Genomic DNA, 13052 nt, shown 5'->3' on the forward strand with positions numbered 1-13052 from the left:
GCCGCCCTCTCTGGGGCCTACACTGCACTCCTCGCGCTTGCCGCCCTCTCTGGGGCCTACACTGCACTCCTCGCGCTTGCCGCCCTCTCTGGGGCCTACACTGCACTCCTCGCGCTTGCCGCCCTCTCTGGGGCTCTACCCCCATGCTTCCCGCGGTCGTTGCCCACTCTGGGGTCTCACTCGTGCGTTTCCCGCGCTTGGGGCTCAGGTGGCCACAGCCGTGCCTGGCCCCTTGACCCTTTCCTGGGTCCCTTGCCCCACCGGGCAAAATACCACCCTCATGGGATGGGGTCCGAAACCCCGTACGCTGCGCCTCTCCAGCGCCAACAGCTGTGTCCCACTGGCACCCCTCGCTGTGCCACTACTGGGCACCCGGGACCCCCAGGTTACTGGGGAGCTCCCATGAGGCCTCCTCACACCCCTACAGCCTCACCCGGTCCTTCGGTATAACGATAACTGAATCGGGAGCCAAACGGCTATAACTCAAACACCAGAAGCCTACCGGCTTACAACACAATCATAAGCCCCGAGCTTATAAACCCAGCTCCGCTCAATGCTGGCTCTCTCTCATACCTCTATCCGGGTTCTCTCTCTCCCCTCGCATCATTGCAGCCGGTCCGACCGCCACCAGTGACTCTGCTGCTCAGCTCTCCCGCAGAGCTCCTGCTCCTGCAGCTGCCAGAGGGGAACTGCTAGTTAGGCTCTGGCCTGTGCTGTTTACAAAGGCCCGGCCCGGCCGGCCCCCTTCTGGCCACATGACCTGCTTAGTTGTTATGGCAACCGGCACCTGGGACTGTCCAGCTGATTGGCAGCAGCCCTTCTTAGTAGCAAGCACCCTAGTGCTCCGCTACACTCTACTTAAAAGGTATTAAGTAATTTTAAAAAGAATTAACGAGAGTTTGTGTAACTTCAACATGGCCTAATGGAAACCTCATCATAGTCCTACTACAATGGAATCAAGTTATTCTTTTTGGGTGCCTGTACACAAGTGCGGTGGCTTCTCCAAACCACTGTAATTACAGGGCATTTGAGCAGACACAATTAATCGTCTGCCGGAGTGTGGTAATTACCGTGCTCCACTGGCCTCCCGCATCTCATGTATAAAAGTCCCCACACTTCAAAATGGCAATGGGGGCACTTGAACTAAAGCTCATTAAACAAGCTTTAGTTCAAGTGCCTCCACCACCATTTTGAAGCACAGGGACACTGATACACGAAACACTGTGGTGCTCCAATTAAAGCACACACACACACCCCTGAGCATGTGTAAAAATGCCCTTAAATCTCTCTAGTGCTCTTAAATAGTCTTCAGACTCATGCAATGGTTTTGAGATGCAAACTTTTAGGAAAACAATTTAAAAACAAGCTAGACAGATAGATTTTAATATCTGTCACTTTAAAATGGACAACCAAGGCCCATCTCCACATCACATGTATCACACAATTACTAGGTTAATTGTATAATTAGGCTACATGTGCAAATTAACTATCATTTGATAAAAAGGTCCAACCACCTATAAAGCTAGAGATGGAAAATGTGCAATAATTTTATATCTGGTTTCTATTCAGCTTTAATTTGCACATGTAGTAGACTCTTTCCCTCTGGACAGGAGTCCCATCAGCTGATGGGGCTCCCAGCCATAGGGGTGCACCATGCACAGCTGAGGGGATTCTCAGCCCTAGCAGCGCCCCATAGCTGCCAGGACCCAGAGTCCAGTCAGCTGCAGGATTCTCCACCCTGGCAGCTGTGGAGCACTCTCAGTCATGGGGCACTGCTGTGACCCAGAGTCTGCAGTCACAGAATTCGCAGTCCTGGCAGCCACAGGACACTGACACAGCTGCCAGTCATGTCAGCTATGGGACATGCAGCTGTGGGAGCTTTCTACTTGTCTGTGCATGGGGAGCCCAGGACAGCAATCCCAGGTTGCCCCTTTATTGGTGATAAGGCACAATAGAAGCTGATGCTGGATCCCACAATCATGACTCCTGCCATGCAAGTGTGGCATGGCAGAAGGCACAATTTTTGTAGATCGTGTATCAAATCCTATCACACATTAGCTGAATGTCTAGAAAGGGCCCTAATTTTGAGATGTGCTATATGCATTCAATTCTTCAGTTAACTCTAGTCTTGGGAACGACATGCCAGAGAAAACTTCTAAAAACTAAAAAAGTTCTTATTTGTGTTAACCAACAATAAACACAAACTATGAAGTATTTTATCAACAATAGTTACAACTATCCCTTCCAACCTCAACAAATAAAATTGCTACTAAACTAGCATAACTGTTTAAAATATTAAAAAAAACCCACAATATATTAAAAGGACTTAGTTATCGGGATTAAAGGCTAACCAACAAGTGATGAGCTATCTGTTAATAGCTATAAAAAATTAGGCTAATTTTGTGCTGCTTCATAATGTTTCATTATGAATATCTTCTAATACCCTGAACTAAGCTGGCAAATGTCATTTTTTGGCCAGAGTTTCAATAGATAAATTATTTTATATGCATTACACAAAACAACAGTGATTCTCTTGCTTTTGTAGATTCTTGAAGTGTTTTTAAAAGATGACTGAAACTTTTGATAACCTACCTCTGGCCCAGCGAACAGGGTAGAGATGTTTCCAAAGAGATCCAGTTTTAGCCAGTTGGGACCATTTGGTGCTGACTTGACTACACTGACACAACTCCTGAGGGTTAAGGTAACTGAAAATGGTCAGCATTACTTCAGGAGGAAGATGAGTAATGTTTGTGGTATGCCCTGTCACTTCAGTTTCTGAAATATAGAATACATGTGTTTAAGAAATATGAGGTTATATTTCTGCATCTGAGCTTCCATTTTCTCTAAGGTGTTATAAGAATAAAATGCAACTATAAGTAAGCTTTCAAATTAAAACACTACTTTAGGATTAAAAAAAGACAGAAAGAAATGTGGATTGTTTTGATTTTAAAAAGAAGGAAAACAGAAATAAAACTCCTAACTGTCGTCCAAACCCTATTTCAGATTGTAGCAACTCAGTTCTACACTTCCCATTTCCTTTAAATGCCCAAATTCTTGTTCTGAAACGTGACCAAGAAATGGGTCTGGATGCAACTGAGCTGGATGCCAAAAACACAGCTAAAACGGATGAGATACTCTGTGGTGATGGAAAGCTTAAAGAAGCAGCATCTCCACCTTCAGCTGATGTATGTGCCTGCCTTTTGCCAAAACAGAATGCATGGTTGTCCCTGGATTTTCAGATAGTAGTAGTAACCCCCATGGCCTTGTTTCACCTACAGCTAAGCAAGCAGACTGTGTTTATTCTATCAGTTTAGGGTCTCTCACTATTGATTCCTGGAGTTAACCTATAAATGGCTTTCCCACCACTAACAATATTCCCGCAACAGTCACCATTGCCCTAGACAGGCTTCAGAGCATTTAGGAAATTTTTTTTTATTGCTTGGATATGATGTTTCTGGGCTCTAGCTTTCTCTTTCCTATTACTGCTAGCAAGCAGACAGCAGCCCTTCACAGTGTGTGCGTGTACATTTTAAAAAAAAAAAACAACTTTTATCCCCTTTTAAAAATAAGAACTTTGCCACTATGAAACAAATATTTAGAGAAAGTCTACTGAATTTTTGTAGGTAATGCTATAAAAAAAATCTGATCAGTGAGAAAGCAGATGAAAAAAACAAATATGGATAATAAAGATAGAGGTGTGAAAAGGTGTACAGATAAACTGAAGACTAAATTAGTTACCCCTTACAGTTACTGGTTTTAGGTTTGAAAAAGTAACTGCAGTTCAACATGAACAGTCTGTAGTTGCATTGCCTTCTGTAGTCCTTTAGAGAAGACTACAGAGGGCAATGCCATTGTCTCTTGCTATAGCAGATTAAGATTATCCTCCCAAGGTAAATGTGTTCAAGTAGACTCTGACTTTGGCATATATACCTTCAGACACACTTTTACTGATGTGCACAGATCTGAGTCTGATGCTCACGGAGAACTTCAGACACCTGGTTAATCAGAAAGCTGTTCAACTGACAATCAACCCATGGTGTCTTGCATCAAACCTCTGCAAATTCCAAAGCAAGTACAAGACAAGTAAAGCGCACTTCCAAAACCAGACAGAAAAATGCAATCAAGCACAAGTTTACCTGATTAACTGATCCAGATGCTTAGCAAGTCCTTCTCAGACAGAATATATATACTGTTGCTGCTTCTCAGAGAGAAAGCCAGCAGTGCAAGAGGAACAGAATAACAACAGCTGCTTTTCTTCTATGGTTGCAATGGAGAACAAACAACTCCCTCAAAAATCATATTCTTCTACATATGCTTCCCCAACAACTGTCCTCTAATACCAGACTCACTAAACTCAAAACAGAAAAGTTGCAGAAATCTTACTGTTCCTAAATTTCTCCTCCAGTTAGAGATGGCAGCAGTCAATTCTGTGAGGCTACTTGCTTACTACATCTGATTGTTCAGAACCAAAGATGTATCCTACACCCTAAACTATGATCTTAATTTCTGTCAGGATGGCCTAGAGGGTAGAAACTGATAGATTTAGTAGTTCAAAGGCAGTCCTACATCCTACTCCAGATTGAATTACAGAATACAATTATTGTATTTGCTTTATGTATTTTGTTTGCTTCATGTACACAATTATTGTACTTTGCTTGATTTTCACTGAAAGTGGACTGTCACCTTCTCAGTTCAGGGTCGTCAAATTTCCAGAGGGTTTGCTGCATTTCCCCTCCCTACCTCCCCTCTAAGACACCCCAGCTGTATTGAAATACCAAAAAACTTGTCTATCATGCTACGTAGACTACCCTTTAAATTGTTAGGAAATTCTGAGAGCAAATTTTAACACTGACAGTGTTATGGCTGTTCCATCAGTCACATTCAGTAAGACATGTGTTCATCAAGTGATCCATCCTATATTAAGTTTCATAAAAGAAAATTGAGGAGGAGTTAGATATTGGTACAAATATCATTCTGACAGTGAACCTGACATTTCCCCTTACACAGTCATGCATCTTGCAGATTCTTTTTTCTGACTCTCTCCTCCCTCAGTGGATCCTTAGAGAAAGGAGGTCCAAGGGAGAAGAATATTTCTATCTAAAATACTGTCATTTGACAGTTCTGACATCTGTTCGGTTGAGAAAAATCAAGAGAGAAAAGTCCCAACTATGTCTTCAACCAGAAAATTAAGTCAGGGTCTGGAAGCAGAAAATACAATCTGAAACTGAAGTGTGAAATTAGAAGGAGAACACCATGTTAGTTCTAAGCTGGAGACAGGGCAGAGAGGGAAGCAGAATACATACCTACATGACTTGTAAAAGACCTGTATAAGAAATATCTAAACAGACAGATTCTTCCCATTGTTGTATTATTAAAGGAAGTCAACATTATGTAATAAACAAAAAATATCACCTATAAAACATTTAGCAAATGGACAGTAAATTATTTCCCTGTACACAATTTTGAAACTTAGAATTTCTTTTAGTCTAATTTAAAGTAGTTCACCTTGATCTGCCTTTTCATCCACAGAATACTTCAAAACTTTCTGGAGCTCTCCAGCTTGATTCCAGAAACTGAAACCTCTAAGGAATTCTGCAGGTTCCTTCTGAGAGCAGTGCTGTGCAATCACTTTCTTTTTGATATCCTTTAGTTCTTCGTAAGTGAAATATTCCATCAACATGGGCTGAAAAACCTAAAAATGAAACATGCCAATTAACTATGACAAAGCATGGGTGACAAGGCACAGTACTGTCAGAGTATTTATAACCCAGCGTTTATTGTTATTTACAAAAGGAACTTCCTACAGCAGAGTACAAGTTGACCAGCCTGACTCACAAGAAGTGAGAATTCCTGAATTCTGACCTCCAATGGCTTCACATGTGGCCTTGGGCAAGTGAATTAATTGTTTCTTTGATCTTCCCACACATAAAATGGAAATAATTAAATTTGTTTAATTTAGATGTTACTGAGACCCTCACATGAAAAGCACTGAAGTAAACAGCAATACTAATGAAGAGAAGAAAGATGTTGAAAAAAAATCTTAATGCCTCAGGTTCCATCTTGAACAGACTGTTGAGGCTTTTCTTTCTCCTAAGGAGGCTTCCCAATTTTTCAATATACATAAAACATTCAAACTGGTAAAACCAGTCTGTAAAGTATACTTATGTGTAAGAAGTAGTTTGGGAGTGGTTGTTTGATTCTTAAGACATTGGTTTACAGTCATTTTTCTGAGTACATAAAAACTGTCATTTACTGGATCAAACCATCTAGCCCAGTATCCTGCGTCTCTCTCAGGGGCAGAAAGTGGATGCTGAAAGAGAGAGGGAACTGGGTATGATTAGGATTTTTTGCACTGTTCCCCTCTCACATGCAATCTCCAGCATTTAAGACAGGGGTGGGCAAAATGTGGCCCAGGGGTGAGATGCAGCCCACCAGGCCATTCAATCCGGCCCACAGGGCCCCTAAAAAATTTAGAAAATTAATATTTATCTGCTCCTGGCTGCCTGTCATGTGGCCCTCGATGGCTTGCCAAAACTCAGTAAGCAGCCCTCTGCCCAAAATAATTTCCCGCCTCTGATTTAAGTTCTAGGAAGTTCAGATTCAGAAGCTGCATCCCTAACTCCCAGCTCAAAAGGTACCGATGCCCCTTTCCTCCAAGAATCTGTCCAGTACCAGGCTAAACTGTCAGTTTCCACAACATCTGGTGGCAACGAGTTTCACACCAATTATACTGTGTACAAAATAACTTCCTTTTGTTCAACTTACTATCTGCTAGTTTCATTCTGTGCCCCCTGGTTCCTGTATTGCGAGAGATGGTAAATAATAAATCCCTATTTACATTCTCTTCATCATTTGGTACAGTTTGTTTTAAGTGTTCGCAGATCTCTGGCTAATTTTATGGTCTCCTTTAGAAATTAATTTACAATGTATGATAGATATCATGTAAGATATTTTATGAATAATATATGAAAAACATGTTGCTCAAAATATTCTCTCTTCACTTAAGGTCATCAAATATTTCTTAATGGGAGGCTGGGGTGGTGCAGGCGTTAAGGAGCGCAGTTGACAACCAAAAGTTTGCAAGTTTGAGGCTGGAGCAGGAAAGCTCATTACCCTGTCAGATTCCAACAAATTTATGAATTCTGCTAAATATTTTGTCACAAGGAGGCATTCCTAAACAAAACAGTGATGAAGCCAAATTAAAACAGTCCTTCATATTACTGACTCTTTATATAATATTATACAGAAGCTCTGAATTAATGAAACTACTCAAACATTTTTAAATTCCATCTTCTGTTTGTGAGCAATGGTAAGACATCACCTGCATAACCAATCAGCCACAAAATTAAAGTAAAATATGCCTTCAGCTTTTATCACAGATGTTATTTATTCTTCATTTCACATCCAAATTTATTACAAAATCTCTACCACTAATGGAACCCTTACTGAAAAGGGAGGTGCCAGGCCAGAACTACTTGGATTCTGGTTAATATATAATTAAAATTACAAGGAAAATTATTTACACCTTCACCTTGGTAACAGTTTTTACCCCAACAGATGATAACTAATAATATTGTAGCACCCAAGATCACAACACAATAAAAGGCTGAAATGCCATTCTAAGCAGGCAAAACCTGTGTGCAGGTATGAAAGCAAGCAGCTAACTGGCAAACTCTCAAAACGTAACTGAAAATACAATACAAAAAAAAGACACTGTATTTTAAAATGGAGCTTTGTTAACAAAGGTCCTGTACCATAAACTGAAATTTGTTGATTTTAATTCAATCTGGATAGAGACAGAGATGCCAAGGATTTTCTTGCCTTCTGATTAATGTCATACTACGTGATAATGTGCAACAACATCTGGTTGACTGCACTGTGGCTGTATTTTGAATTAAAGTCAAAAGACTACTATATGCAACATCTGCTGTAAGTGAACTCAGAAATTCTGAATCCAGGAGTTTTGGCATTGACTTCAATGAGCCCAGGATTTCACCCTGTCATTTTAATGTCACTGTTGTTTCTGTATGCGTCATCTCTCAACCATAGCCGAGAATATAGGCAGTTTACCTTCCATGCTCTCCTTCCATTCTCCCACAGCTGCTATGGGCACAAACCAACCTATTAACAAAACTGAGAATCATCAGTCTACCATGTCTTTCCTTCTGGTATCTTTGATTTCTTTGATCATATTCAGCCTTTTCAACTCCCCAAATAAGATAATTTAGTGTCATTTTTAAGGCAAGGTCCACCTACCTCCTCTTCCTCTTTCATGTGAGGAAGGAAATCCCTGGTAAAGGCTTCCAACCTTTCTTTTAGCTGTTTCTCATAGTTTAACTGTTCATATTCATTCTGAAAAAGAAAGTAAATCTTTAAATAAAGCAAATCTTTAAATATTAAGCTTCTCTACACTCCAGAAAAATTTAAATAATTTACCTTTTCTCCCACAATTCATGCTTTAGCCTTTGCTAGGAAGATTCTGAATAGTTAGAATATATTTTAAAAGCTATTTAAAAATCTTTGGTAAGACGATCATTAGCATATTCATTCTTATAACATATTAATTCTGTTACAATTTGTGTAGTCTAGCTTGTTTCTTCTATTACAATTGAGATTGCATCATGTCCAGATACAATAGAACCTTTCTATTCCAAACCCTGCTAGGTCCACAGACCCTGAAGACGTCACAAACAGATTTTGAAAAATATTAAAAGTAGTTCCTTAAAACATGTCATATTACATGTGTGTGTGTTTTAGTAAATTATAGCATGAAGTATCAGAAAGTACCAAAATAAACTACATTTCTCAATATAAAAAAATTATGATGCAGTATTTATTACTTCTATCTTATTTCCTCATTTCTGTCACTAGTCAAATTAGAATGTACAACATCACTTCCTAATTATAGGATACCTTGCAACTGTATGTGAATTATCAAGTTTTAATGATATGCAAAGTTGTAATTTAGAGTATTAAAACTGAAGCTTACCAGTCTGTAACAACATGACCAAAAATGTTCAAAGCAATCTAAATAATTTCCATCATTTGTACAGGAAACTTTGATGAAGTTATGTTGGCTTAGTTCTCTTTTAATATTATATATTTTATGTTAAACTTTGATAGTAAAATGTTGACAAGTGAAATCACAATTGAGAGTTTCTAAGTTAAATGTGCTACAGAAACTTACTTTAAAACAGTCAAAATTTTAAAACATTCAACTTACTTTAATGTCATGGATCATTTGCTGCCTACTTTCTTCAACTATGAATGCTTTACTCTTTTTTTATTATTACTGTAATAAGAAACTGGCCCTGGAGTCTGTCCAGAAATTGCAATAGACGGAAGTTTATGCAAGTTCATACAGTAAATTTTGTAGTAGTTGCAGGAAAAAAGAAAACAACTGATGTCATCAGGAGCTTTCTGACAAGTTTGACAGCTTTCTTTCCTCTGCTGAAAGTGACAAATAAGGGATGAAACTAAATAGCCTTATTATGTTGACCCAGAACATGCAATAAGTAGACTGGTCAGACTGTACCAAAATAAGAGTTACTAATGCATGTTCATTACAGTCGATATCAGCTACATAAAAACTGGTACAGAAGGGAATCAAGTTGAAGTCAATCTATACGTTTTCCTAAAATTGATTTCTAGAAACAAACGAAATGAATCAAAATCAACAATATGGTGGGAAAAATGTAAGTTAAATGCAACCTATTTAAACAACGAAAGCCTGGAAAAAAATTACCAAGGCTGTGACTATATCTCCCTCTAGTTTTCTTATGTTAGCAATATGTATAATTTAAAAGGTTTTGTTGCAGCTTCTAAAAAGTCTTCAAAACAAAATATGTACGTTATATGTGTGTGGCCTGTGTTTCATATTATTTGGGTAAAACTCAGAAGCAAAGGATGAGCCAGCCTTATACCAGGTTCAACACTATCAGGGAGCTGAATTTCTACTACAGGACCAGTTGTATAAAAATCCTAATGCACTCCATGTCAACAGTATGCACCAGCAGACAAATCACAATATATTTTAAGTAAAAAATCTGAAGTGATCTGGGAAAGGCATTCCTGAAGTATGACACTTCTAGACCTAGAGTCGTCTTGTTCAAAAAATCCTCACTTTTCACCAATGTATAGCCAAAAAAAAAAGAGGACTGAGAGGAAATAGTCTGTCCAACTGGTGACCCACCAGCTGTATACAGCCTTCAACAGGTTAAGCTGTGGCTTAACCAGGGCTCCTGCCTAGCCATCCCCCGCCACCATATCACTCAAGCCACAACAGCAGCCAGTGTCTCCAGGCTCCCCCTCCTACCGCTGGGGATGGGCAGGGCAGTGCAGTGTACAATGCAGCAGGGGGAGGCATGGGCACCCACATGGCAAGCAGCCCTGGGGCCTGTGGTATGTGGCCCCTGCCTGATTAAAACTGGACAACCCTGATCTAGGGGGACTAACTGAGGCCTAGTAAGCAGGAGCAATTTATATTTTGCTGAAAGCTGTTTGGGAAAGAAAATTAGGATGGCAATCACTTACTGCTACTCAAAAATATGTAAAGTTTGGAACAGGCCTTAGTGAAATGGCTTATTAATAAGTCAAATGCAAGAAAAACTATCAAGGCAGCAGTTCTTCACACACAGCGATTCCTTTCACCTATGAAATTATGTGAAAGTATACTTCAGAAAATAAAAATCTGTAAGCTTTCTTAGCACATTAGTAAAACAACTCATAGTCTTTGCCAACAGAAATCAATGGAAGTGCCATCATTTAATACAATGCTAAATTAATCTTATCTCACATTTCTACTTAATGTATGAGATTTAGAAAAGCCTTTGGAGTATTTCTTATAATTAGGGGGGCTACCAAACTTGGAGGTGGCGGGCTAATTTTGCAGGCAGAGCCTGGGGCTGGCCACTAATTTCATGGGCTGAGCATGGCACCCCCACTCTGTACCCCGCCCACACACACACCTATGATTGGCCAATGGGCCACAGCAGCCCACCCCCCCCCGGCAGATTGTCAGATGGGCCAAAACTATGGAAACCTAGGGAGAATCTTTAACCCACAGATTAAGCGTGGATTAATGGCTTCTCCCGACTTAATCAGGGTAATTAAGCCATGGTTTCCGGTCACCCCCAAGTGGTGGCTCGCTGCAACTTCTCCCCCCCCAAAAAAGAACCCCCAAGCATACAAGCAAGGAGAAAAACCCTGGCGTCTTAGAGCAGGGGTGGGAGCAGGGAGGGGAAGCATGGAGGAGAGGAGCAGGGCAAGGTGGGGGGGAAAAGGAGTTGCTCACAGCAGGGCCAGAGTGCACAGCAGGTGTGAGGAACATTGCTGTGCTACCAGGCTGTCATCCTGCTGCCTGGCCCCAGCTCAGCACCCACTTCCTTTTGTGCTGCAGCTGTTGCTGCTCCCTGCCCCGCCCCAGCAAGAAAACCTCCAGCCACTACTGTTCCCTGCAGCCAGCAACTCACTCTGCCTGCTGACCCCTGCCCAAGTTTGCAACAGAGGGCTTAACTGGCTAGCATCCTGCAGGCTTAGAGCTGGGGAGGCAGGGGCAAGAACAGGCACACACACAGTGCCCAGGCTACCCTACTCCTCTCCAGCCTCTTCTCAGCAGGAGTCTGCCCAGGTACTGCAGCAGCAGTCTACTCTTACATGCCTGCTCCTCACTCCTTGCCCACCACCAGGCACCCTCTGCCTTTCCCCCACTGTGCTCAAAGACTACAGGGCTTTCTGCATGGTTTTCTGATTGCTGGTATGTTTATTTATTGCGGGGCGAGCATGCCAAAACCACGGAGCCTGTGCTCTTTCATGGAACCTGCCCAAAATCACTGTTTCCACAAAAGTTGTGAAATAGTAATTTAGGTAGGTCCCTATTTATAACAGGGACTTAAGGAGGCAGCCGGCTCATTCCACAGGCAGAGCCCCAGGCCAGTTGCTAATTTCACAGGCTGAGTGCTATTTTTAACAGACTTTTCTGAAAAAAATTCAAAATATACATCTGAACAGGATTCTTACTTGATAATTTGTAACTTTGCTAAATGAAATAAGCATTGTGGTTTCTACTTAGGGAAAATGGAAAGTATTTGCTAACATATCAAGAAAGTCTGAGTTACTGTTGTTCTTCATGTGTTTGATGAGAAACTTTAGAAGAAAACCCAGCAGGTTAATATATAACCTTGACAAGTTTTCCTTAATACATAATGAAAGGCCTTACAAATATTTGTCAGCCTATTTTAGAAACTTACTTTTACATTTTTCAAACCTTTCTCAAAGAGACTAAGCATCTCTGAGAGCTTGTTGTCCGAGTGCACGTTATACACCGTCCGACTGCGCTGCTGAAGTAAGCCAATGATGTATTCATTTTCAATCTGCTCATGCATTTTAAATTCCTTGAATGTGACATACAGTGATAACAGAAGAGCCCGGAAATCATTGTTATTGGAGAAGTTGGTCTTTGAAAGCTGGAATAGAAAGAGAAGTCAGTTTTCCATCTGAGTTTTTATTATCCCACCAAGTCAAGGTAAATACTAGAAAAGCACACAACTTCCATTTTTCATAAGCATTGTGCCTCACTCACCATTTCTCAAATTTAATAGATAACATGCAAATCACTGGTTTAAAATGTGCCAGTGTCAACCACGGTACCACAGGTTTCTTTTAAGGGTGCTACACAATACTAAACTGTTAGGTGAGAAAACACTTACACATGATTCACAAAGTACAGGCATACCTCAGAGATATTGCAGGTTCGGTTACAGACCACCGCAATAAATTGAATATCACAATAAAGCAAGTCACACGAATTTTTTGGTTTCCCAGTGCATATAAAAATTATGTTTACACTATACTGTAGTCTATTAAGTGTGCAATAGCATTATGTCTAAAAAAATGTACATACCTTAATTAAAAAATACTTAATTGCTAAAAAATGCTAACCATCATCTGAGCCTTCAGCGAGTCGTAATCTTTTTGCATTCACAACTTGGCTAACTGTTTGGCGCAAGAGGCCTAGCTTTCAGCCTATCTCGGCTTTCCACATGTCTTCCTCA

General features: G+C 40.6%; 1 protein-coding gene across 1 annotated transcript in view; it reads right to left on the minus strand.

Annotated features, from left to right (window-relative positions):
• FBXL5 (F-box and leucine rich repeat protein 5) overlaps positions 1 to 13052 on the minus strand; it is a 68715-nt gene that overhangs the window by 31025 nt on the left and 24638 nt on the right. The window contains exons 2-5 of the mRNA XM_019552971.1: positions 12249 to 12464; positions 8257 to 8352; positions 5506 to 5692; positions 2593 to 2775 (exon numbers count right to left, since the gene is read on the minus strand). Of these exons, the coding sequence (XP_019408516.1) occupies positions 2593 to 2775; positions 5506 to 5692; positions 8257 to 8352; positions 12249 to 12464 (682 nt within the window). The remainder of the gene's footprint in view (positions 1 to 2592; positions 2776 to 5505; positions 5693 to 8256; positions 8353 to 12248; positions 12465 to 13052) is intronic.

This window comes from Crocodylus porosus, unplaced genomic scaffold, assembly GCF_001723895.1.
Source record: "Crocodylus porosus isolate Cpor-Errol unplaced genomic scaffold, CroPor_comp1, whole genome shotgun sequence".
In the NCBI taxonomy this organism is placed as follows: domain Eukaryota; kingdom Metazoa; phylum Chordata; order Crocodylia; family Crocodylidae; genus Crocodylus; species Crocodylus porosus.